This window comes from Chiloscyllium punctatum, chromosome 11 (assembly GCF_047496795.1).
Source record: "Chiloscyllium punctatum isolate Juve2018m chromosome 11, sChiPun1.3, whole genome shotgun sequence".
NCBI lineage: Eukaryota > Metazoa > Chordata > Chondrichthyes > Orectolobiformes > Hemiscylliidae > Chiloscyllium > Chiloscyllium punctatum.
The window spans coordinates 114,973,983-114,998,222 of NC_092749.1; the positions used below are offsets into that span (position 1 = coordinate 114,973,983).

The following is a 24,240-nucleotide window of genomic DNA, read 5'->3' on the forward strand; positions in this document are numbered from 1 at the left end:
CTTGCCAGCATGTGTGTAAACAATGATAGCCTGGACAAGCGTGAGCTCCTGACTACAAGGGTGGAGAAATTAGGTGACATAAATGAAAGTGAATCTTTGTGGAAATCCTTTAGTTTTCTTTGACTAATGCTTACTTTTTATTGGAATGAAATTTGTAATTGCTGATGACCAATATGCTGCTTCCAGTTGCAACTACATGGATTGAATACAGATTTAAAGGTCTCCCTACCTGCAACCTTCTCTGTTTGGTTTGAACATCTGTTGCACTGATGTGAGTTCTTTTGTATTTCTTGAACGAGCTACCTGGCTGGTATCTGTGGATCCAGTTGACAGTGCTAACTCCTGTTCGGTTCCAGACAGATCATCAGGAAACACTTTGAGATGATTCTTTCCTTACAGAGAGAAACAAACGTGTTGTGGGCCCCATTGATCTCATAGAACCGAACTCAATTATCCAATATCCTCAAATATATTTCTTCATACCTTTCTCACCTTTAACGTACCAGCTGCTGGAACTTGTTTTATGGTTTACAGGCTCTTTGTATCTGTATCAATGTTCACAGTGAAGCTTCCTTTTGTCATTTATTAATTATTTTGAATGGTAATTAACAATTTAGATATCATTGGTTATCATCTGGAAAGTTATTCCAAGCAATAATACGTAAATTCACAGTGTTTCCACAAACACGCTCTTACGGTGTTTTCCTTATTTTCTTTTAGCATTTTAATTCTCGAAGCTGTCAGCTTGTGCTTGGAGCAGGTGCCTTGCAGGTGGTAGGATTGAAAACAATAACTACGAAAAACCTAGGTATTACTTCTGTCTTTCTTAAGTAATTGATCTAGCTCATTTTTCTGTGTATTTGTTATGTATTCAGTGAACTTGGCTGTATTCTGGTTAAAATCTTCGAGGAGAGAGTGAGGACTGCAGATGCTGGAGATCAGAGCTGAAAATGTGTTGCTGGAAAAGCGCAGCGGGTCAGGCAGCATCCAAGGAGCAGGAAAATCGACGTTTCGGGCATCTCCTGCTCCTTGGATGCTGCCTGACCTGCTGCACTTTTCCAGCAACACATTTTCAGGTGTATTCTGGTTGTAAATTTGTTCGCTGAGCTGGAAGGTTTGTTTTCAGACATTTCGTCACCATGCTAGGTAACATGATCAGTGAGCCTCCTGTGAAGCACTGGTGTTATGTCCCACTTTCTATTTATGTGTCTTGGTCTCTTAATGTGGGTGATGTCACTTCTGGTTCTTTTTCTGAGGTTGGTAAATGGAGTCCTAATTGATGTGTTTGTTGAGGGAGTTCCAGTTTGAATGCCAGGCCTCTAGGAATTCTGTTTGGCCTGTCCTAGGATGGATGTGTTGTCGCAGTCAAAGTGGTGTCCTCCTTCGTCTTTATGAAAGGGTACTAGTGATAGTGGCTTTTGGTGGCTAGTTTTCTGTTTGTAGTGTTTGTTACAGTTCTTGCAGAGTATTTTGTAAATGACATTCGTTTTGCTGTTTGTTTGTATAGGGACCTTTAGGTTCATCAGCCGCTGTTTCTGTGTGTTGGTATGTTTGTGGGCTACCATGATGCCATGGGGTCAGAGTAGTTTGGTAGTCATTTCCGAGATGTCTTTAATATTTGGTAATGTGGCTAGAATTTCTGGCCAAACTTTGGGTCCGCTATATGGATGACATCCTTGTCATCACAAAATGGAACAAATGAGAGGAAACCTACAACATCATCAGCAATACCCTTACTGGCATAAGAGTCACAAAGAGGAGCACAACAACCTCGTCTTCCTAGATGTCACAGTGGAACGACCAGTTAATGGAGAACTGCAGACCAGCATCTACAGAAAATCAACACACAGACCAGATACATAACTACAGGAGCAATCAGCCCAACACTGACAAACAGAGCTACATCGGGACATTATTTAAATGGGCCACAACACACTGCAGCACAGAGAACCTATGAGTTGCAGAAGAAAAATACCTATACAACATATTCAAGAAGAATGGGTACCTAATAAACACAGTCCGTCAATTCCTAAACAGCAAACCCAAATAAGCAGACACAACACGCCCAGAAACTCTAGCCACATTACTATACGTCAAAAACATCTCTGAAATGACTGCTAGACTACACCGACCCCTTGGCACCACGGTAGTCCACAAGCCTGCCAATACACTTAAACAGCAACTGATCAACCTAAAGGACCCTGTACAAGCAACCAGCAGAACGAATTTCATTTACAAAACACCATACAAGGACAGGCAGAAAACTAGCCACCAAGATTTACAAACACCAACTAGCCACAAAAAGCCATGGCCCAATTTCATGACTATCCTTACAGACAGATGAAGGAGGAACCACTTTGACTGCAACAACACATCCACCCTAGGACAGGCTAAACAGAGACATATATGGGAATTCCTCGATGCCTGGCATTCAAACTGGAATTCCATCAATAAACACATCGATTTGGACCTCTGAGAAAAAGAACCAGAAATAATATCACTCAGGTTAAGAGACCAAGAGACACAAATAGCAAGTGGGACATAACACCAAGCGCTTCACCAGAGGCTCACTGATGATGTTACCCAATATGGTGACGAAATGTCTGAAAACAAACCTTCCAGATCAGTGAGAAAACTTACAACCTTTACCTCAACCTAAGCTACAAATCTTCAGAAAAATTGGCTGTTTTCTATTGGGTGCAGAATCCATTGAATCACTTATTTGACAACAAGCAATAATGGAAACTGCTTTTGAAAGAGTTTAAAGGATGTAGTTATAACATAGTTAATGTTTAGTTGCTAGTCAATCAGGTAATATTTTTGTTCAACGTTAAGGGAAGATTACAGCATTTACAGAAGGAAGTATTTCTTCAATTGCAGTAATTAATTACTCAAAGTCTGGTTAGTCTTTTGGTCCTTAACTTATTTTCATTTTTGTGAAAGCCCATAATTGATACCCTTCTCATCACAGTTCCTTGATCATTAGACTTTGCTTTGATAGGTCCTAGTTGGGAAGTTTGAGAACTGAGTGACCAACATTAACCATCCTGCGTTCTCATTCAGTGCTAACAGTGAATTGGTTGTGGATCCTGTTAGTACACAAGGGAACAGCATGTGTTGCTATGAAGAGCTGAGGTCAGATATGTACTCCAGTACTTTTTCTGTCAGTATAGCTTCCCTGTAACCCCTCCATACTGAATGCAGCCTTTGTTTTCCAAGTGTTATTTCTTGGCAAATATGGTATTTGCTCATGTTGAGGCCAGTGCTACAGCAAATAGTTTCAATACTGTGTGCCTTTAACAAGGAAGGTCTGTATGGTCAAGATGTACTAATAGAACCTTCTCTATTCATCATCCTTCTGTGACAGAGCAGCAATGTAAACTTCATCCATAAAGGCTATTTCTTCTGATTTTGCAAGTACAAACATTTAATCAAATCACAAGGGAAATAGACTTGTTTTACTTCTACCTACTGCAAATTGTATAGTGTGATGCTTTACACCAGTCTTGCTTAAATTAGATATGAGTGGTGTAACTCTGGAAGGAATGAGAGACATCAGATAATGGCAGACTAAATTTACACTGCATTGTATTGGATAAAATTAAAGCAAACCAGAGACTGAGAGAATTGTACTCTATTAACAGACGCATGATTTGGTTTTAAGTACGATAAAGTACCACACAGAAGATTATAGGGATGGGACTGGAAAAAGTATTTTGAAGAGAGGAAATGGTGGGAGTGAGATTGGTTGTGGTTGGGGGTTAGGGTTTGATGGCACAGTGCCTTGAGTATTAAGTTGAGATGTAATAGTAAAGCTATAAAATCCAAGCAAAATCACAATTGGATTTGTGTGTACAATCTAGAATGCCGTATGAAGGATATTAAGACAGGACAGAAGCTGCAATGCAGGTGTCCTAAGGTGCTGCTTTCTGAGGCAATACAAAGCAGGATGTGTAAAAACAGGTCCTGCTTGTTTTTGTCAGAACAGATGGCATTGGATGTAGTTTTCATAGAGATGTTTTAAAAATTATGAAGACAGTGAAGAAAGTTCTTTGGAACAAGATTTTCCAATAGGCCTGAGAATCCGAGGTTCCTTTTGTTTCTCAGTTTGAGAGACTGAGCAATGCATTATGAGAATTAGTGTGTGAAACCAAGACCATTCGTGTTTAAAAATAGGCTGAAAAGGTGGTTAAGGTTTAATGATAATGGAATAGGCATTGGTGTTGCGATTTGTGCTTTTCTTACATGAGAATGGTTCAGTCCAGTGGTTTGTTTCTGATCAACAATGAATTAAATGGAAATTGCCTTGATGTCTATTAAAATGTTAGACATTTCCATTAATAATCTTCATTTAATTTTATCTGTGTAGCTCTTGCCTCTCGTTGTTTACAGCTTATTGTGCACTACATTCCCAAAATTAGGCTGCACTTTGAAAGTCGGCTCCAGCCAAAGCAATACAATATGCTGAGGCACTTTGACCACATCACAAAGGTAAGATTGTGAAGCTTCATCTAAAGTGTAATATGTTAAATGTGAACTTAAAATAAGGCAGTTGGTTATATGAAAATTAGTTACAGCTATTTATCCCTCGATTTGATTAATGAAGAGCACAGGAAAAGGTGAAGGGCTTTTTTGGGCCATCCATGTGGATCCAATTGTATTTAGTAATCTTGCATATATATGACATTTTTATTTCTACCTGTCAGACAATTACAATCTCCACTTTGACATTCTTCCTATCTTAATTTTGGTTTCTACTTGTTTACGATTTTATCCTCTGGTCAAACAGAATAATAATAATTATTCAGATAACTTTTGCATACAGTTTATTATTTTAATGGTTGAATTTAGTCCTATATTAACCAGTTCAGCTTTGGTCTGTACACCCAGTATTTCAAGCTTTCCTTAAGATTGGGGTTAGTCTACTTGTTCTTCTCTGTATACGCCAAGTGTGATATGGCTAATGCATTGTATTTACATAATCTTATCATCTAAGTAGTTTAATATTCTGCCTTTGAATTGCTTTATCACATTGTGCACTGAAAATAATTTATATATTTAAGGTTCCTCATTCTAATAATTCAGTAATTTACCTTGTGGCATAGTTTTATTGTTCTGTGCATCATTCTGGAGTGTGTTTGCATTAGTTGACAGTCTTCAGAGTGAAGGTGATGCAGCATGAGAAAGAGAGATTTTCCAATGATCTATATAGTTGTGTAACAGTCTTAGATTAGTTCACGTTAATCGTTTGTGGACTAGCAACCATTGGTAATTTATGGGCTTGGATCTAGGTTATTTCTTCATGAAACTCTTGATCTATTGGGTCAAAAAAGCAACTTTGTATTAGATATATGGCTGCTGATTCTGTCCCTTCACTTGCAATGCGCCATACCCAGCTTTGAGTTGGTGAATTGAAACTTTCCATAATTATAATTTATCTATCCCTTGCTCATTCTATGATCAATGGGACTTGGATTGTGCTATAGAACCTGTTACTAATCCTGACCTCCATGTGTTGATTGTTCCCAGCAAGACTCTTCATCCTGTGTCTTTTCCCCACATTAGTCCAATTAATTTCCCCTTTCTCATTGAATAATATATTATGTTCGCTGCCAGCTGGTTTTGCCTTTTAATGGAATCCTGTAAAACCTTGCAAAATTATTTGCTGAAAGACGTTAAAGTTGTTTTTTTTTGGTGTAGAGTTAGTGAGGGTGAAAAACATAGGCATCAGACATAGGAAAGCACTTGGGAGAGCTCTTAAGGTTTGAGAGGCTGTGAGTAACACTCTGACACCACTCGAGTTATTTCCCCTAGTTCACGACAGTAAACTGCCTCTGAGCTGTTGAGAAATATTTACTGTTTTGAAATCAAGTCATAGTATTAATACTGAGTTTGAATTGTTTATGAGGTCAGCAGCTACTGCAGTTTCTGCTGACCGTGCTGTCATGAGCAAATACGAGTTTCCTTCCTTCCACTGTGGAATCTCATTAATTTTCCATGCTCTTTCTTTCCTCTCTCTGTCCTTATTAAGTTGAGATACATACAGTATACCTGTAGCTCTAATAGACCAGAGTGTGTTAATATTCTGCTGTTTCAGGTTTATCTAAAATCCAAACACTGTTGGGTGTTTCAACCTCTTTCAACCAAGCAGAAAGTTAGAGCCACTCTGTAGCTAGTTTTGATGCATATGGATTCATTGTATATGAAATAAATGCTAACTTCTTGTTTTAAAGGATTATAATGACCATATATCTGAGATCTTGGCAAAGCTTGTTGCAATCATGGATAGCCTCTGTGACAAAACATTGTCAAAGGTAAACTTAGAAGCTTTAGTATTCTGGGTAAATTTTTGTTGTGTTTAAGAATCTACTGTCTTTGATCCTAATTAGCTATTACGATAGCCAAGTCATGGACTACAGCTGTTCATGAGAGTGGTTCACCCACCACCACTATCTCCAAGGTGATCTGGATGGGGCAATAATTCTGGACAAGCCAGTGATTCTCTCATCCTGTCAAAGAATACCATTTTAAAAAATTGAGATGTGTTCCAGTTAACTTTCGTTGTGAAGTGAATCAGTAACAACATTCTGGTCAGACACCATGTTTCTAATTCCTTTCCTCCTTTAGCTGAAAGGACCATCTGTGGATCTGCTTCATGAGGCTCCAGTTTCTGTTAGTCACTTAGCTGTTAGGGCCGGTGAGAATTTGTTGTAACTGCAGCTTACTTTCCTTCTTTCTCAAGTGTGGGATGATTTACAGGATGTTTTGGGATGGTTAGGGTGATATGGAAAATGGGTGAAGAGGGTGTGATGTGAGAGCTGTATTAGTGTGAAAGAACTCAGGCTGTCAATGCACATAGTGGTAGTGGCAGGTGGGAGTAAGAGGATGAATGTAATACTTATTCTTTGAATGTGGCCATCACTGACAAGATTGTAGTTGGTGGTGAGCTGCCTTGAACTATTTGATTCTTCCATTTAGGAGGTGAGGTTGGAGTGGGTCAGGAGGGCAGGAAGGCAGTGAATTGATGTAACATGAACTGTTAGAAGGGGGTTTGAAATCACTGAGGACTAGGAGGAATTTTCCCTTTTTTTTTCCCTGAGGACCATATCCAAGGTCAAGATTGTGACTGAGAGCTGGTGACGTTTTTCTCTTCCTCTGCAATGTCTGAATATTTGAGAAACTTGTTTTATTTTGGTATGATTGGAGTAGTGTCACACAAGATTGAGCGCAACATTCTATGATGCAGGATAACTGCGTGGGGAATTGAATCCAAGGATTGAGCTTTGATGTCTTCTAATGAAAGATTTTTAAAAATCAGTTGGCAGGAAGAGTAAAAACACTTCAACAATGAAGAAGGAACTTGCTAAACTGGAGGATCACAGAATAATTGCATGTAGATGGGAGAAATGTTTAAATTTGGTATGCTGGAAACACTGGCTAACTTTTCCTCTTAAACCTGAGAGTTTAACAAGCAGCTATTTAGATTGTTTTAATTCGTTGTACATGGTAAATTGCCATTATTCTGAGAGTGAAAGTTCGTTTTTTTATTTTGCCTGCAGTATGAAGTGAAAGCACCAGTGCCATCTGCTTGTTTCCGAAATGTCTGCAAACAAACAGCTAAAATGCATGAAGCTATACACGATGTCTTACCTGCGGAACAAACACAGGTTGGCCATTTTCTACAGTAAATGTTTCTATTCTACAATGAAAAGTTGGACATTAAAATAGCCCATTAAATAGAAGCATAACAAATAGTTCATTTCTTTCCTGATGAGAAGAAGCAATATTTATTTAACGTTTTATTAAATTACAAAGTGTTATATTGGTCCATTAGTTCCTTTTGGGTGTCAGAATTTAAATAGTTATTTCACTTTCTCTAATGATGGTGACACTCCACTGATGGGGCTTTATTGTTTAATTCTTTGTAATGGACTCTAGCATTTCTCCATCATCAATGTCAAGTTAGCCACCTATAATTCCCTTTCTTTTCTCTCTACCTTTTTTAAATAGTGGGTTACATTAGCGATCCTCTAATCCACAGGGTCTGTAGAATCTTGAAAGGAGATCACCAATACATAAACTATTTCTAGGGCCACTTCCTTAAATATACTGGGATGTAGATTCTGTCCCTGGGGATTTATTGGCTTTAACTCTATCAATTTCCCCAACACTATTTTCATACTAATAATGATTTCCTCCACTACCTCCTTTCACTAGACCTTATGTTCCCCAACTTTTTTGAAACACATTTTGTGTTCTCCATTATAACTTCTCTCTTTCTGACTGTAAGGGACGTATATTTGTCTTCATAAATCTAATTCTCTTCACATACAGAGTGATTACAAAAGATTTTTTATGCTCCCTGCAAGAGTTCCCCCTCTTCTTTCTCAATCCCTTTCTCTTTTTTGCTGAATTCTGAAAGTGCTCCCAATCCTCACATCTGTTACTTTTTTGGCCAATTTGCAAGTCCCTCTACAGCCTGTAGGATAAAATATTTTAATGTGCCCTGGTTGAATTGATATTATTTGAGGCATGGTTCCAACAGCAGAAACTAACATGGCTGCAGGACAAGTTTGCACAATTACTTAAGTTCCAAAACTCTGGTAAATTGAAATGATAGTTTTTCTTCCTGTCTAAACAATTAATATCTATTGAAATATTTAAATAAGATTAATCTACCAAAGGCCACTGTAACCTTGGTTGCTCATTTACAAGCAAAGGTTGTGTAAGAATTTCTAGCTGTATGTCAGTTGTGTGTATGTAAAAAGCTTTTAAAATTGTTCCTGAAACTTCACTGCAAGTGTTATCCATCTGAAAATTTGCATACTGATTTGTTTCCATAGAGAAGCCATCATTTTGCAGCTTGACTTACTTCCGTTCAAAGACCATGATTGTTTCTAAACATTAGCCCCAAGGCCTTGGGGGTCCTCATGGTCTTGGAAAGATTTTCATCGATTGATTCAGAGACCTTTCGGTCACAAGAAACTGTTAATGGCCTTCTGCTAATTTCAGTCAAACTTCAAAGGAAAGTGCACCAAAGCTTTGCTGAGGATGGTACTTGTGCTGTGGCTCTCCATGGACTAAGAACATGATTATCCACTAGCTGTAAACATTTGGCTTGATTCATTCAGCAGATTAGACTCTGCAGCTTGAGAAAGTGAATTATTTAGCTGATCCTGGCATGGCGTGTCCTGGCACCTAGTTGTGTCAATGTTCAGAGCTTCTCTCCAGCCCTTGTGTAGAGTGTGGAACCTGGCAGCAGTCAGTCTAGTGAGTGAAATGTGTTGGTGATTAGCAGGGGGTGTGCCAAACAGGGCACGGTTAAGAAAGAAGGGGATTAAATCCAACATTCTTCACCAATCACCCTGTCACTTTCCTGAGATAGATGTAGACAGCAGCATGGAAACCTTGCTCTTTGTTTTTTGTTGTTGCAGATGTTTATGCACTGGTATGAAATAATGCATAGAATCGTACAGTATGGAAGAGGCTCTTTGGCCCATCTAGTCTGTATTGACAGAAACTATTTTAAATCTGCACTGATAACATGGGCTCATTTATTTAGTACAATTCTGTTCAGTTGCAAACTACTCCACAGAGCATGGAGATATGCTAAACGTTCTTTTTTTTTTACAACTTGGTATTTTTATTATAAAGTAAAAGCAGTCTCCAGGTTTTGCATTGGATTCTCCAGATCAGCCATTTAAATGCACTTCATTTGTAAGATTAATTTCAGCAATTATCTATTCAGTGTAGTGTAACAACGCAACTTCCAATATTCACATGAAGGGTTGGTGTAATGCATATTTTATTCTTGAGTTATTTGTGTATTTGCAGTCAGTTCCTCATTCAGTATAATGCCTTTCTCTGATGTAGCACTGCTCGAATCTCTAAGAGACCTTATTACACATGAATCCACATTTCAAAACTGGTGCAGTTGTGGCCTTTATCTGCAGATGAGTGTGTGATTTATTTTATAGAAAGGTGAGTTGTGGCCAAAGCAAATGAATCTTCCCTCACCTACTTGCCCATTCCTTACGACATTGGTGCTGATTGGGTTTACATTCTTGTGGGTGAGACCCACACCTGCCACACAGGTTCATATCCTGATCATCTCTGAAAGCTGTATTTAAGAAAAATGCATAATTACATTGAATTGCTTGTGGAATCTAATGTTTTCTTTAATTTTTAACAACATTTGTGAATAAATTTTGATTGAGTTTTTTGAAGTAACAAAGAGGATTGATGAGGACAGAGCAGTAGATGTGATCAATATGGACTTCAGTAAGGCATTCGACAAAGTTCCTCATGGGAGACTGGTAAGCAAGGTTAGATCTCATGGAATACAGGGAGAACTAGCCATTTGTATACAGAACTGGCTCAAAGGTAGAAGACAGAGGATGATGATGGAGGGTTGCTTTTCAGACTGGAGGCTTGTGACCAGTGGGATTGGTACTGGGTCCACAGCTTTTCATCATTTACATGTACAGTTTTGATGTGAATATGGGAGGTAGTGTGGTTAGTGGTGTTTGCAGATGACACCAAAATTGGAGGGTTAAAAACAATGACTGCAGATGCTGAAAACCAAATACTGGATTAGTGGTGCTGGAAGAGCACAGCAGTTCAGGCAGCATCCAACGAGCAGCGAAATCAACGTTTCGGGCAAAAGCCCTTCATCAGGAATAAAGCCTGAACCAAAATTGGAGGTCTAGTGAACAACAAAGAAGGTTACCTCAGATTACAAAGGGATCTTGATCAGATGGGCTAATGGGATAAGAAGTGGTAGATGGAGTTTGATTTAGTGAGCGGCATGGTGGCACAGTGGTTAGCACTGCTGCCTCACAGCGCCAGAGACCCGGGTTCAATTCCCACCTCGGGCGACTGTCTGTGTGGAGTTTGCACGTTCTCCCCGTGTCTGCGTGGGTTTCCTCTGGGTGCTCCGGTTTCCTCCCACAGTCCAAAGATGTGCAGGTCAGGTGAACTGGCCATGCTAAACTGCCCGCAGTGTTAGGTAAGGGGTAGATGTAGGGGTATGGGTGGGTTGCGCTTCGGCGGGGCGGTGTGGACTTGTTGGGCCGAAGGGCCTGTTTCCACACTGTAAGTAATCTAATCTAATCTAAAAAATGCGAGGTGCTGCATTTTGGGAAAGCAAATCTTAGCAGGGCTTATACGCTTAATGGTAAGGTCCTAGGGAGTGTTGCTGAACAAAGACACCTTGGAGTGCAGGTTCATAAGCTCCTTGAATGTGGACTCTCGGGTAGATAAGGGAGTGAAGAAAGCATTTTGGTATGCTTTCTTTTATTGGTCAGAGTATTGAGTACAGGAGTTGGGAGGTCATGTTGTGGCTGTACAGGACATTGGTTAGGCCACTGTTGGAATATTACGTACAATTCTGGTCTCCTCCCTATTGGAAGAATGCTGTGAAACTTGAAAGGGTTCAGAAAAGACTTACAAGGATGTTGCCAGGGTTGGAGGATTTGAGCTGAAGGGAGAGGCTGAACAGGCTGGGGCTGTTTTCCTTTGAGTGTCGGAGGCTGAGGGGTGACCTTATAGAAGTTCATAAAATCATGAAGGGCATGGATAGGGTAAGTAGTCATTGTCTGTACCCTGGGGTGGGAGAGTCCAGAACTAGAGGGCATAGGTTTAGGGTGAGAGGGGAGAGATTTAAAAGGGACCTAAGGAGCAACTTTTTCACACACAGGGTGGTGCGTGTATGGAATGAGCTGCCAGAGGAAGTGGTGGAGGCTGGTACAATTGCAACATTTAAGAGGCATTTGGATGGGTATATGAATAGGAAGGGTTTGGAGGGATATGGGCCAAATGCTGGCAGATGGGACTACACTAATTTAGGATATTTGGTCAGCATGGACGAGTTGGACTAAAGGATCTGTTTCCAGCTCTGTGATTCTGGTTTGCATCAATTGTAACTATTAAATTTTTCTTGAAAACTGAAAAACACTGCTCTGTGACTCAGCAGTCCTTGACATGGAAGCAGTACCAACATGATGGAAGTGAAGTAGACACAAAACAGGGATAGGAGCAGTGGGCGAAGTCCGCAGATGTAGAGATCAGAAGAAAACAGTCAAACAGGACGAGGAATACTGACTTCTTTTGAGAAGAGGAGGCACATGACTCACAGAAAAGGTTTAGTTTTTCTGAGAGACAGTAAAGGAGACAGGAACTTCGGTGGTTCATTGGAAGCTAGCTTCAAAGTGCAGAAAACTGGGACTAGTTCAGGCTGTTGAAACCTGGGTGTTTTCTCAGAAACAACCAACCTGTGAATTGGGGTGTTATTGTTAGTCAGTCATAGAATCATACAGCACGGAAACAGACCCTTTCGTCCAACCAGTCCATGCCGAATATAATCCCAAGCTAAACTAGTTCCTTGCCCATATCCCTCTAAACCTTTCCCATTCATGTACTTATCCAAAATGTCCTTTAACGATTGTAATTGAATCCACATCCCTCAGGAAGTTCATTCCATACACAAACCACCCTCTGTGTAAAGAATTTGTCCCTCGTGTCTTTTTAAAATCTCTCTCCTCTCACCTTAAAAATGCACCCCTTAGTCTTGAAGTACCCCATCTTAGGGAAAAGACCAATGCCATTATAATATAATGAGGGGTAGAGTTAAACTCCTGTAAGGTCACCTCTCAAAATCCAACACTACATTGAAGCCTTTGTTTATAGCTCAGGTCATCCATACCCAGCAACATCCTGGTAAACCTCTTCTGAACCCCCTCCAGCTTTATAATAACCTTCCTATAACAGGGCAACCAGAACTGGACGCTGTATTCTAGAAGAGGCTTCACCAATGTCCTGTGTAACCTCAATATGATGTCCCAACTCCTCATCTCATAAGGACTGAGCAATGAAGGCAAGCATGCCAAATGCTTTTTTCAATCCCACCCTGTCCACATGTGACACAAACTTCAAAGACTTACGTCCCTGTGCCCCTAGGTCCCTCGGTCCCTCTGTTCTACAACACTACCCAGGGCCCTACCGTTAATTGTATAAGCCCTACCCTTGTTTGTTGTACCAAATTGCAATATCTCATATTTATCCAGATTGAACTCCATCTGCCATTTTTCAGCCTGTTGACCCATTTGATCAAGGTACCTTTGTAATCTTAAAAAACATTCTTCACTGTCTACTGTGCCACTAATTTTGGTGTCATCCGCAAACTTCCTAACCATGCCTTCTGTATTCTCATCTAAATCATTTATATAAATGACAAACAAAAGAGGACCCAGAACCGATCCCTATGGAACACCGCTGGTCACAGGCCTCCAGTCCAAATACTATCTCCTGTCATTAAACCAATTATGTTTCCAATTGGTAAGCTCGCCCTGAATCCTACGTAACCTAACTTTACTTATCATAGTTGAAAAGTAACTTTGAAGAGCGACACCATCAAGACTGTTGTGATCTATGGATGAGCAGCCTTGCAACAGTCACTGATGGTAATTGTACCCTGAAATTCAAATGTGAAATGGATTAGTCTCCCGACCTTACCCTGCACAATTAACAACCAGCAGCTGTGTAGCTACATAGTGCCACACTTGTCTGGGAGCGATGCAGGTAGGTGTGTCTGTGTGTGTAGTTGACAAAGACCTATCTTTGCATTGATTTGGAGATGCTGGTGTTGGACTGGGGTTTACAAAGTTAAAATTCTAACAACACCAGGTTAGAGTCCAACAGGTTTATTTGGAAGCACTAGCTTTCGGAGCGCTACTCCTTAATCAGGTGGTTGTGGAGGACACAGTTGTAAGACACAGAATTTATAGCAAAAGTTTACAGTGTGATGTCACTGAAATTACATATTGAAAAAGACCTGGATTGTTTAAGTCTCTTATCTTTTAAATGACCATGTTGATTTCAGTTCTTTCATTTGTAAATTGCAAAGCTTTTTTAAAAGTTACATTCTAAAGTGAACTTTAACAATTGGTGTCATTTCTGCCAAGATCATGCATTGAAGGTGTGAGGTACCCTGTGTGAGGCTGTCTGTGCCCCAATGTTCAGACTGATTACAATCATAAAAATGGATTTACAGAATCTTATATGGATTCATTTTTTGAGGAATTCAGTTGGATTCAGTTTTTGAGGAAAATAAAGTATAATTCTGCAAGTACAAATTCACCCCACAAACTTAAGCATGTGGGTATGAGTGAGGGGGAGTTTGAGTATCTATGAGAGTGAGTGAGTGAGTGAGTATAAAGGGATATAAGTCTGTGAGGAGGTGCGTGTGAGCGTATGAGAGAGGGTCTGCGTGAGTGTATGGGTCTGTAGGAGTGTGTGTGTGTGTAGTGCAGTGGGGTCACCTGTAGTATGACATGAACCCATGGTCCTGGTTGAGGCCCTCCCCATGGGTGCTGAAATTGGCTATCAGCCTCTGCTTGCCCACTTTTTATTGTTGGCTGTCCTACCATCAAACTCACCATGAACAACTCTCTAGTATCTGTCTTATTCTTGGACACATGCATCTCTAAAAAGGATGGGCACCTCAGCACCTCACTCTACCACAAACCCATGGATAACCTCACAATGCTGCACTTCTCCAGCTTCCACCCGAAACATATTAAAACAGCCATCCCCTATGGACCAGCCCTACACATATACAGGATCTGCTCAGATGAGGAGGTACATGACAGGCACTTGTACTCAAGGATACCCTCATAAGAACGGGGTACGATGCTCAACTTATCAACCGCCAGTTCCGACGTGCGACAGCAAGAAACCGTAATGACCTCCTCTGGAGACAGATATGAGCTGCAACCAACAGGGTACACTTTGTTGTCCAGCACCTCCCAGGAGATGAAAAACTACACCATGTTCTTCTCAGCCTGTAACACATTATCAATGAGGATGAGCACCTCGCCAAGACCTTCCCCACACTGCCACTTCTCACCTTAAACAACCACCAAACATCAAACAGATCATTGTTTGCAGCAAACTGCCTGGCTTTGAGGACAACACCATATGTCCTCACAGCAGATGCTACAAGACGTGTCAAAATGTCGACATGGATACCACCTTTACATGTGGGGACACCTCCCACCGTGTACGTGGCAGGCACTCATGTGATTTGGCCAATGTTGTCTGTCTCATATCTCATCGCATTCATAGAACATCACAGCGCAGTACAGGCCCTTCGGCCCTCGATGTTGCACCACCCTGTCATACTAATCTGAAGCCCATCCCACCACACTATTCCATGTACATCCATTTGCCTGTCCAATGACGACTTAAATGTACTTAAAGTTGGTGAATCTACTACCGTTGCAGGCAAAGCATTCCACACCCTTACTACTCTCTGAGTAAAGAAACTACCTCTGACATTTGTCTTATATCTATCTCCCCTCACTTTAAAGTTGTATCCCCTCGTGTTTGCTGTCCCCATACTTGGAAAAAGGCTCTCCCTATCCACCCTATCTAACCCTCTGATTTTCTTGTATATCTCTATTAAGTCACCTCTTAACCTCCTTCCTTCTAACGAGAACAGCCTCAAGGCCCTCAGCCTTTCCTCGTAAGACATTCCCTCCATACCAGGCAACATCCTAGTAAATCTCCTCTGCACCCTTTCCAAAGTTTCTACATCCTTCTTATAATGCGGTGACCAGAACTGTACACAATACTCCAAGTGTGGCCGTACCAGAGCTTTGTACAGCTGCAGCATAACTTCCTGGTTCCAGAACTCAATCCCTCTATTAATAAAGGCCAAAACACTGTATGCCTTCTTAACAACCCTGTCAATTTGGGTGACAATTTTCAGGGATCTGTGTACATGGACACCGAGATCTCTCTGCTCATCTGCACTCCCAAGAATCCTACCGTTAGCCCAGTACTTTGCATTCCGATTACTCCGTCCAAAGTGTATCACCTCACACTTGTCCACATTAAACTCCATTTTCCACCTCTCAGCCCAGCTCTGCATCCTCTCTATGTCTCTCTGCAACCTACAACATCCTTCGTCACTATCCACAACTCCACCCACCTTAGTGTCGTCTGCAAATTTACTAACCCACCCTTCCACGCCCTCAGACCTTCGGGTGACCGTCCTCCAAGGTGGATTTCAGGACATGAAAAGTGACTGAGCAGAGGCTGATAGCCAAGTTCAGTACCCATGGGGATAGCCTCAACTGGGGCCTTGGGTTCATTTCACACTACAGGTGACCCCATTGCACTACACACACACACACACACAAGTTTGTGGGGTGAATTTGTACTTGCAGAATTACATTTTACTTTGCTCAAAAATTGCATGAATCCATGTAAGATTCTGTAAATCCGTTTTTTAGATTAGAATCAGTCTGACCATTGGGTCACAGACAGCCTCACACAGGGCACCTCACACCTTCAATGCATTATCTGGGCTAACATAACACCAATTGTTAAAGTTCACTTGAGAATGTAACTTTTTAAAAAGGTTTGAGAGTTACATATGAAAGAAGTGAAACTAACATGGTCATTCTAACAGAAGAGAGACTTAACAATCAAGGTATTTTTCAATGTATAATTTCAGTTACATCACACTGTAAACTTTTGCTGTAAATTCTGTGCCTTACAATTGTGTCCTCCACAACCACCTCATGAAAAACTAGTGCTTCCAATTAAACCTGTTGGACTATAACCTGGTGTTGTGAGATTTTTAACTTTGTATTGACTACTAAAATGAAATTTACCTTTCTGTTTGGACATAATGTAAGAACTAGGAACAGGAGTAGGCCGTCTGGCCCTTCGAACCTGCTCTGCCATTCAGTAAGGTTATGGCTGATCTTTTCATGGACTCAGATCCACTTACCCGCTGTCACCCTTAATTCCTTTCTTGTTCAAAAAAAATCTTTCTTAGCTTTAAAACGTTTACAGAAGTAACATCAACTACTTCCCTGGGCAGGGAATTCCATAGGTTAACAACCCTCTGGGTGAAGAAGTTCTTCTCAATTCAGTCCTAAATCTGCTCCCTCTAATCTTTAGGCTATGCCCTCTTGTCCTAGTTTCGCCCACCAATGGGGACATCCTCTCTACTTCTATCTTGTCTATTTCCTTCATAATTTTATATGTTTCTATAAGATCTCCCTGCATTCTTCTAAATTCCAATGAAAATAATCCCAGTCTACTCCGTCTCTCCTCATACTCCCCTCCCTTCAGTCTCCCCTCTACTCAGGAATCAACCTAAAGAGCCTTCTCTGCACCCCCTCCAGTGCCAGTACATCCTTTTGCAAGTATGGAGATCAGAACTGCACACAGTACTCCAGGTGTGGCCTCACCTGCACCCTGTACAGCTGCAACATAACCTCTTTTAAACTCAATCCCTTTAGTAATGAAGGCTAAAATTCCATTTGCCTTCCTAATTACCTGTTGTACCTGCAGACCAACCTTCTGTGGTTTATGCATAGGACACCCAAGTCCCTCTGCGTAGCAGTCTGCTGCAACTTTTTAACCATTCAAGTAATAGTCCTTTTTACTGTTTCTCCTACCAAAATGGGTGACTTCATATTTATTAGCATTGTGTTCCATCTGCCAAACCTTTGCCCACACACTCAATGTGTCTATTTTCCTCTGCAAAGTATCCCTGTCCTCTGCACACTTTGCTCTGTCATTCATCCTAGTGTCATCAGCAAACTTTGACACACTACATGTGGTCCTTGACTCCAAACCATCTATATAAATTGTGAATAATTGCGGTCCCAACACCAATCCCTGATGAACACCACTAGTCACTGATTGCCAGCCAAAGAGCACTAATTTATCCTCACTCTTTGCTTCCTGTTAGTCAATGAATCCTCTATCCATGATAATACTTTACCATTAACGCCATATCTTTAACATATGCAGCAGCCTCTTGTGTGGCACCTTGTCGAAAGCCTTTTGGCAGTCTAGGTTCACCACATCTACTGGGTCCCCTTTGGCCACCTTGCTCAAAGTGTCTTCAAAGATTTCATCTGTTCGACAGGACAATTTCTATCGAGATACCTTGGTATTTCTTCCTTAATAATAGACTCAAGAATCTTCACCACTACAGAGGTTAAGCTCACTGGTCTATAATCCTCCATCTTTTGTCTACCTTCCTTTTTATAAACAGTGGCATAATCTTAGCTGTTTTCCAATCTGCTGGGATGCCCCAGAGTCCAGTGCACTTGCTATTTGAAGTATCATTTGGCTGTTAGTTTGTGTGCAATTTCCATTGATTCTGATTCACATTGAAATTAAAACTACAAAATATTTAGAATTTTTTGGTTCCTGGTTTCATCAATATTGATTTAACAAGAAATGTCAGCAAGTAATTGGACCATGAAAATCACGTGTGCTGAATTCAATCCTCTGCTTATCTGATAGCCCACATTCTCCGTTTTAGTGCACATTGCTAATGGTGATCAAGAGAGGGAACGATAGGAAATTCTCCCTAACCCTGGCTGTCTTGGTCTGCGATGTGGAGGTGCCAGTGTTGGACTGGAGAGAACAAAGTCAGAAATCACATAACACCAGGTTGTAGTCCTGCAAGTTTATTTAAAATCACTAGCTTTCAGAGAACTGCTCTTCATCTAGTGAAGTCAGAACTGAGTTAAGGAATTCCTGGGCTGGAACTTCTTGTTAATCCTTCTCCTGTGTGTGTGTGTGTGAGAGAGGGTGAGATGGTGCAGGGTACTCATTGAAGCTGTCTGCAGATCTAGAATAGTCTTGGCTATATCAGGGAGATTTCATTAGAGCCTGAGCTGTTGTAGAGTGAATCAGTACTTTGAGGACAGGCACAAAGCTGAATGAAAAGAACTTCATTCATGAAGAGTATTATTTAAGTTCAGTTTATGCAATGCACTGATAACATAACCTCTCGGCATGCTCAATGTTGTTTGACAGCCTCATAGTGACGAGATGGTAAATAACTAATCTTACAGTATTCCACTAACACTTAAATTACTAAAATATTCAAGGATTTTGCTCTCTCGGGCAGCCAGTTGGTATCTTCACAGTTTCGTAACAAAGCTCCTCTGATACGCCATTCAGTGGTTTCACTGCTGTAATAATTCTAAGCTAATTGACTAAGCATGATGACGTGCAGGAAGCTATTCATCCTATTGTGCTTTACCAGCTCTTCAAAAACTCCGTCTTACTCTCTTACTCTTTCCTTATATCTTTACGATTCATCCAATTCCCTCTTGACAGTTACAATTTAAGTATTGTAAAAGATCATTTTTAATTGTTTTTGATCAATGTGTCATGGCTGCATTATACTTTGAAGAATAAATCCAAATCTAGGTTAAGAATTGAACAGCTGCTGTGGATTTGATGACCAATTCAATGTTATTGATGATTGAAGTGGTATTGAAGTTTGGCAGTTGTATTAAGTTGTCTGTGAGTATTCAGAATCATTGATGCTTACTAGGGCAAACTGTCTACTTTGACTTGAAGTATAAACATGAATTTCCCATCCTGCCTCCCAGTGGTTACTCAGTAACATCCATAAAAGGTGACCTGAAGGTTGTGGTACTGGTTTTAACTGTGTCCTTGTCCTCTCGTGAACTGTTTTAAGAATGTTTGACACAACAAATATCAATTGAGGGTGGTGCAACTCCTCTGTGATATTATGCCGAGGATTTGCCCAGTTGTGTGACTCTATCCTTCTGCAAGAAACTTAATTTCGTATTTGACAGTAGCTATCGCTATAACATGCACTTCTTTTTATCTCTCTTCTTCCCCAGATGCTGTTCTTGAGAATTAATTCCAGCTTTAAAATTCACCTGAAGAGACAGCTAATACGTTTAAATGTTGTGAATGATGGAGGACCTTTGCATGGGTTTGTGCCTTTGTGGTTTTGTGAACATCTAGTTTGACTCTAACTGGGGTTTGTTTGTACCCACTTTGAGATGTGTTGTTTTTCTCTTTTCAAGTTTCTACTCAAACTAACTTTCATTTTTAAAAGTGTACAGTAGTTCCCCCTGACCCCATGGGGGATACATTCCATGACCGACCACGGATAGGTGTGAACCTATTCATTTAAATAGGAAACCTACCTTGCCAACAGCCTCCTGGTCCCTGGTTCTGGAATGTTCCCTGTAATATGTTCAGGCCATGGTAAACCGCGAGGGACTGAAACTGCGGAAAACAATTCCGCGGATACAGAGGTTGTCCTGTATTTATTGTGGATGTGCAGATGCTGCTGACTGGAACAGTATCCATTGCCCATCCCTTAATTAATGCTTGAGAAGGTGGTGGTGGTGCCTTGAACTGTATCCCACTGAATATATCTGCCAGGAACCAATTCAAGTGGCCAGTTTGAAAAATGACTGAAATACAATTTACTGCCTTACAGAAAAACTCCATCATCTCTCTGTGTGATAATGTTGTGCTCGGTTAGTACAACTGAAAATGGGTTTATCACAAAAAAGTTTGTTAATAATTCAGTGCTGAGCTCAGCATCTATAACTAAGCAGATTTTAACTCACTTTAACTTCTTATATTGGGATACCAATCATTGTTATGTAAATCCAATGTAACATTCAGAACATGCTTATAATTCCTTGTGCCCAAAGGAACCAGTATAATTCTTAGAGACTCCTCATTGTAATGTCTTAGTAACAGGACATGAAGTTAATAATGGCATTGAAGAGTGTTATTGTTCCTGCCTGTGTAAAGGTTGGCCACGGGGAAGTGTTTGGATGACCTAGGCCCTGGGATCAGATGTAGGCCACTCTGCTGTTCGATAAGATCGTGGCTAATATAAATGGAGTTTGAACTACGCTTCCCTTGTTGATTGCAAGTCTGTGTAATTCAGCCTTGAATATATTCAACAAACCCTGAAGAAGGGCTCATGCCTGAAACGTTGATTCTCTGGCTCCTTGGATGCTGCCTGACCTGCGCTTTTCCAGCAACACATTTTCAGCTATATTCAACAAACCCCAGTCTCTATAGCTTGCTCTAGGAGTCCAGTAAGCTCAGAGCAGAAATTCTTGCCTGTCTTTTTCTGAAACAGGAAATGCATTTTTAAACCATATCCTCTAAGTCTAAATACAGCCCCATAATGACCAGCGCGGACACAATAGGCTGAAGGAGCAGTTTCCATGCTGTAAAACTCTATGAAATATTCCTGTCAAAACAGCTCATGATCTTTTACCTTTCAATGAGGACCCCTCTTATTCTTGGAAACTCTGCTGGGTCAATGCCTAGCCCAGCCTGTGGAGAAAAGCACCTCCCACCTGCCTCAACCCCTCATTATAGGTACCAAACAATGAGCAAATGAAAATGGGATTATATTCTTTCGTTAAACAGAGAGACCAATACTGTACACAGTACTTCAGATGTGGTCTCACCAATGCTCTGTACAATTTGTAGCATCCACTATCTCAGCAGTTAGTCATGTTAACATCTGAATCTGAAATTCAGCAGGGCCAAAGACTTGTCAGGTTTTAGTTCTAATCATTTTCTCTGTACCCTTTCCCTGGTTACTAGAATTGGTTAAAGTTCCCTGCTCCCGATCTAATTCTGATTTACTATTATTTCTGTGATGTTCTTTGTGTTCACTGTTACTGACAAAGATGTGAAATATCAGTTCATTTCCTTATTCTGCTAGTTCCTTATTTTCCATCATTACTTTCCTAGACTCCCTCTAAACTAACTTTCTATCAGTTCAGTACAATTTTGACTTATACCATTAGCCACGTACCCTTCCCTTAGAATCTTTTTTCTCACTGGGATATATACTTGCTTAGTATTTTGAGATATATCTTTAAAAGTCTGCCAGTATATTTCTACAGATTTATCCTTTAATCTAGTTTCCCTGTTTGTTCTCAGGCTTTGTAATAGTTTAAGTTTACAACAGTAGAATGTGATCCACTTTCTCTCCCTCAAACTGAATGAAAACATTGCTGTTTTATGAACTCTCTTTCCTGGGGTGCCTTTACAATTAGGTTATTAATTATTCTTATCTTGTTTCACATGACCCAATCCAGTGCAACATGTTCTCTGGTCAATCTTAGAACACATTGCTGCAGGAAACTGAATCCAAACCACACAATGAACACACTATCTGAGCTCCCCTAGCCAATTTGATTCTATTTCTTAAGAATAGATTAAAATCACCCATGATTATTGTGGTACTTTTCTTACAAGTGAAGGGAGAGGAGTTGCTCTTAAGATTTATTATTGAGCAATGTACTAGTTGTGGGAATCACGCTGTTGAATACTGGAAAGATGATCGGGAAATTAATATGTTTCATCTGCAGGCTAGTTACATCAGATCTTGCTTTTTACACTGGAAATATCCAAGCATTAAAAGGTCTTGAGAATTTGGACGTTAATATGATAGAAATTTGGGAACCGAAGAGGTGACATTCTGAAGGATGCTGCTGTGCACACACAGATATCTCATGATGATCCTATGCCTTCACTGCCGTGAACTTCGTAAAGACAGTACTTCACTGAAACAGCATCTCGACAGGCCAAACTGGGCAGTGTGCTGCTGCAAATGTCCTTGTGACGGCAGTGATCAACTGATCAGTCATCATTTTTCAATCGTTTCAAACCGAAACTCAAGTTTCTATGGACCAAATGCAGGACTAAACATGACCTCTGGCTTTACTGGAAGACGGACTGTAGCACTAAAGGATGCTTTGCATCGGATTATTTGTATGTAAAACCTCATGTGCAATCACACTATATGTTTAGAAGAAAGGATAGCTAATGATGGTACGGTTTATAAAATACCTTTTAAACAGTTGTAAGTTCTTGCAACATTAACAATTCATAAAAATGGATTGGTTGTTTCTTATCCATGTGGGGTTGCTAATTATCTAGGAGCTTTATTTTTTTACAGACCTTTCTATGGATTTTAAAAATCTTTTGGAGTGGTGGTTGCATATCAAAATGTACATTTTCCTATACCCCACAGCTTGCTGATAACCCAAACTTTAAAATCAAAGCATTTCAGGGTTTATTTTAACTATTCTATCCTCAATGCACCTTTGTTAAAACAACAGAAGCCAGCCATTATGATATATTTGTAATAAAAGCTTATTTCCCTGTTTGGGGCACATTAACAAATTTCCTTTTGTTGAACGGCAGCTTCTGGTTTCTGTTTAGAAGTGCTTACGGGAAGTACTTTATGTTTAAAATGCCTCACTGGGTTTTTATGTAATGGTTTGGTTAAGATGTGTTTATTTTATCAGTTTCAGACCTTTCCATAAAATTGTGTTGGATTGAGGTTTGTTTCTATCAGTTGTGTGGGAGGTTTGCACCATTAGTAATCAGAGTCAGCAGTCAATGCCTCGATACAGACAAGTGCCTCGGTTGATTTCTCTTACAGTCCAACAAGCTGCAGTTTGGGCTGTGAGAGTGAAATCCTTATTTACTGAGAGTGCCTAATGAAACATTGGTGGCACTGAAGACTGACCATATCTCCATTTGTGCTGCTATTAAAATAATATTGAAATCCAAGGTTGCTGAGGGGTTTATTGATATCTAATAGTAATGTTTCTCCAATCCTAATGTTTTTAATTTGAAATCTCAAAATAAAAGTTAATTGGAAATTATTTAGTTTTGATTTTTGCTTTGCAGTCTTGTAACATGATGATTTTTTGTTCCCACACTGAATGTCCAAGTTCTTCTGCTCTGCAGATCTTTGATAGATTTGATAGTTAAATTTGCCTCAGCTGTATTTACATAGCCAGAAACCAAGTTTACTTTCTCTTCAAACCTGCAATCTGACCTTTGGTTTGCTACCAGACTGGAAATAAAGCTTAATGCTCAAGTTAGAGTTTATTTATAATTACATGTTCAGAAATGAACATAAAACAATAGAGCTCAGGAACAGGCCCCTCAGCCCACCATATCTGTGCCAATCATGATGCCACCTGCCTGAACTTGGTCAGTATCCCTCCGTTCCTACCTGTTTATGTGTCTGTCTAAACATTGCTATTGTATCTGCTTCTACCACCTCTGGGTTATACCCGAAGTGACGACTTCTCCACCCCCTTATGCTGCCTTGCTTGCTGTGTCCTTCCAGCCTTCTGCTTGTCTACCACCTCCCCTGGCAGTGTGAGCTAAGCAACTACCACTCCTCTTTTAAAAAAAACCTTGTTGTACATATCTCCTTTAAAAATTCCCCCTCTTAAATCTATGCCCACAGTAATTGACATTTCTTTGGGGGGGAAGAAAGCTCCAACTATCTATCCTATCCATGCCTCTTAGAATTCTATAAACTTCTATCAGGTCACCCCTCAGTCTCCAGCACTAGTGAGAAAAACTCTTTAT

At 40.3% G+C, this 24,240-nt stretch overlaps 1 protein-coding gene across 5 annotated transcripts in view; it reads left to right on the top strand.

Moving 5' to 3' along the window:
• vps54 (VPS54 subunit of GARP complex) overlaps positions 1 to 23,487 on the top strand; it is a 97,071-nt gene extending 73,584 nt beyond the window's left edge. For all 5 annotated transcript variants that reach the window (XM_072581574.1, XM_072581578.1, XM_072581576.1 and 2 more), the window contains exons 18-23: positions 721 to 808; positions 4,370 to 4,491; positions 6,234 to 6,314; positions 7,560 to 7,667; positions 19,695 to 19,789; positions 22,215 to 23,487. In XM_072581574.1, the coding sequence (XP_072437675.1) occupies positions 721 to 808; positions 4,370 to 4,491; positions 6,234 to 6,314; positions 7,560 to 7,667; positions 19,695 to 19,789; positions 22,215 to 22,320 (600 nt within the window). In that variant the 3' untranslated portion in view covers positions 22,321 to 23,487. The remainder of the gene's footprint in view (positions 1 to 720; positions 809 to 4,369; positions 4,492 to 6,233; positions 6,315 to 7,559; positions 7,668 to 19,694; positions 19,790 to 22,214) is intronic.
• Positions 23,488 to 24,240: the final 753 nt, after the last annotated feature.